We start from the raw sequence: 3,105 nt of genomic DNA, 5'->3' as shown, positions 1-3,105 counted from the left end.
ACAACTTACAACAAAATACGTCAACACACGGGTTGCTCCCGCATTCGGCACACTTTCTTCACAAGGTTGGGGAGTCCAAGTTAGAGGGCTAAAGCCCAGCCAACTTGGGCTGTAAGGAGCAGAAGTTAATGCCCATGTTGGCTGATAGTAATAACCTTATCAGAAGCCCACCTCTAAAAAAATTGGGCTTAAATCTCAATTATGCATGGTTTATGGTGGGATAACTGGATCATAGTTGTCTGAAGACATTTCTGAATATCATGTAGGCGTGCAAACATTTCTGCTGCATTGAGTAGATCCATGTAATGGTTTTTCATGAGGTTATAGCATGTTTAACAAGACATGGATGGAATGCTTTTGCTGACACTGGTGGCTGGGCACAAAAACTTCAGAAAAGACATACAATATGTAATGGGTTTTTATTTGGTGAAATCAAACCTTGTGATGTATTAACTGTTATTGGGTCAACAGCACCTAGGGAGCTGAAGTACAAATACTTCTTATATAAAGAGGTAAAGGAGTATTCACACATTGGCTACCACACAATAAAAAACCCTGGAGCCTTACCATGCCACCTCCACATATAAATACTGATGAAACTCAGTTCCTGTGGAGGTAACATTGTCATAACAACAGCCTACCAAAATCAGGCACATTTAGTTAAGCAGGCAAAGGGGTCATGACAAAACCCAAATCCAATGGAGTTAACATCGCCATAACAAAAGTCTACCATATATGGACACACCAAAGTAAAGCAGAGAGGTGGGTCACTTCTTTCCCCATCTGCGAGTGCACCAGACACGCTGGGACAGGTCACTGACGTTACTTGCTGCCAGCAGAATCTTGCATGGTGGATTCACCAGTATTGTTCTTCAATGCATACAGTGGCATTCCCATAAACTTGGGCAGCTCATCCTTGGTTGTTGATGGCTGTTTACTGGCACTGTTCCTTCTCTTGAACACGAAGGACGGGGCCCTGAATGGACGATAAACTTTGGGCTTGTCCTTCTGGTACTTGAAGGCCCCTTGTCCTGGGAGGCATGCAAATCCTTGAGGGTACAAATATCTGTACAAAAAGAACCATGCCATGATGGCAATTATGCCTCCACACATCTTCTGCACCATTGTGTGGAAGTACAGGATGGTACCAACCAGCATGACGTCCCACAGGATGGACAGCATGGTGAGCAGGACAAACAGAACCTTGACATGGGGAGTGAACTTGACATAATCAACCTTCATCTGCTCATAATCTGAATCCATGACATGCTGTAATGGTGTGTCATCCACTTCATCTTTGTTTGGCGCCTTCCTCGCAAAGTCTTCATTTCTGATCATGTCCTTGATTCCCTCCCAGCCACAAATGGCCTTTGCCTCTTCCATGATGAACAGACTATTGAAGATCAGAATGAATGCATGCCCAGATATTTCCAATCCAGACCACTTAAATCCAGCATCAAGGCAGGCTTCCTTGGAAGTGTATTTTCCAGCTTTGGTGCGGCAAATGCCTGTTACGCCTTCAATGTACACAAACATGCTTGTGAACACGTACCAAGCAATGGTTGCACAGACCAGCCTTGTGATGTGCTTCTGCATCCTGGGTCTCTGCCTACAGCAGTAAACATTGGCTGTCAGCATCATGAATGAGCCCACCACTACAAAGGTCCACCCCCAGCCAAGCTTGACAAAGTACTGGTTCAGCATGTTGTGCTTGTTGGAAAAGTAGCTTTTTGGAAGCACCAAGAGATCACCCACTGTTGAACCAACAAAAAGGAGGAAAAGGTAAAGCCCAATCTTCATTTCTGTATCCACAAATAACACCTTCCGGCACAAGTGAATGATCACCAGAATAAAAATTTGCTGAGGTGATGCTTGATCTGGCACAGGCTTAGTACCAGTTTGAGAGTGGGCAGCAGAAGAAGGCCGGAATTTCAAGCCTACAGCTGATTTTGACCCAGACCTGTTTCCTTTGTGTGCCATATTGCTGGCTTCACCTCACTTCCTCCGAAATTCTTGCTTGAAATTAGTCAGACTTGAACGCCTTTAGAAAACGACAGACTTACGCTCTTTTTGCGTTCACTTCCGCGCTCTCGTCAGGAAAGCTAAATGATGACGACACCTGGCTATCAATTGCAAATAATGTCCTTTTCTGGACCACCCGGCATACGGCCCTTGGCACGGCCCTCTCCCAAACTCAGTCCAAGGTCCTAGACCCAGTCTTTCCGCTCCGAAATGCTAGGCTTGCGTTTTGCCTCGTTATGATCGTAACCGGTGCGCACGTTAAAGTACGGCTCCCTGTTAAACGATCACCAAAATGAGCTCGAAATAACCAAATGAACACGAGCACGCATATAACATGAATCACAACCAAATGAAGCGTTTCATCGTCTTTTCCTGCCAGTATAAGCGCTTTCACCACCAGTTAAAAGAATTCATATATCGCAATGCCTACTTACGTCATCAACTGTGCAAAGATGTCCAGAAAGAGCATTATCTACCAGATCAGCTCAGTTTGCACTAGATAGGTCAAATGAATCACTAAAATATAACGGAAATGAAAATTCGTACCGTAATCTAGGATATTAAGCCCAACAGAAAAAGCGGCCATATTTTAACCTATAATGGCATCGACATGCGAATGGCGCCACCATTCAGGTCGCGATTAGGCCAGTGGCTTGCGCGATCATCGGGGAGAATATTAAGGGCCCGATCACAGAGCCCGGAGGGCTGATCGGAGGATGACTCCGGACCGATGGTCTGACCCTCAGCCAAAGAGGTTCGTTGCGCCTACCGGCGGGAGTACCGGGACGACGAAGGCCTCGATCTGGGTCCGAGACCAACAATGCTGTGCAGCTGGCTCTGAGTCGGCCCGGGCCCTGGGGGCCATTTATGAAGCAGGAACAAGGCCGGGGCCCGTGATTGTTACTGGAGGCTTCCTGCGTTGGCCGGGGACCCTGAAGCATGGTAGCTTCCTGTGTCGAGGCTCAGCATGCTTAACAAGGGAGCGTTTGCAGATAGGGGCTTCTAGTCTGTCGGTGGCATTTTCTGCTGAATAGGAACAGGACGCGACTCGGATGTCGGAGACCCACTTGCTTTCCTCGATGT

The 3,105-nt window shown here is 46.8% G+C and overlaps 1 protein-coding gene across 1 annotated transcript; it reads right to left on the bottom strand.

Moving 5' to 3' along the window:
- Positions 1–398: 398 nt before the first annotated feature.
- LOC119106371 (fat storage-inducing transmembrane protein-like) lies at positions 399–2,296 on the bottom strand. Its single transcript, XM_037230003.1, has one exon. The coding sequence runs from the start codon at positions 1,978–1,980 to the stop codon at positions 823–825; it is 1,158 nt and encodes a 385-aa protein (XP_037085898.1). The 5' UTR covers positions 1,981–2,296; the 3' UTR covers positions 399–822.
- Between the last annotated feature and the right edge of the window lie 809 nt (positions 2,297–3,105).

This window comes from Pollicipes pollicipes, unplaced genomic scaffold (assembly GCF_011947565.3).
Source record: "Pollicipes pollicipes isolate AB1234 unplaced genomic scaffold, Ppol_2.1 Scaffold_6138;HRSCAF=7277_pilon_pilon_pilon, whole genome shotgun sequence".
Lineage (NCBI taxonomy): Eukaryota > Metazoa > Arthropoda > Thecostraca > Pollicipedomorpha > Pollicipedidae > Pollicipes > Pollicipes pollicipes.
The sequence above is the reverse complement of the archived record's forward strand: the minus strand, read 5'-3'. Positions and strand labels throughout refer to the sequence as shown.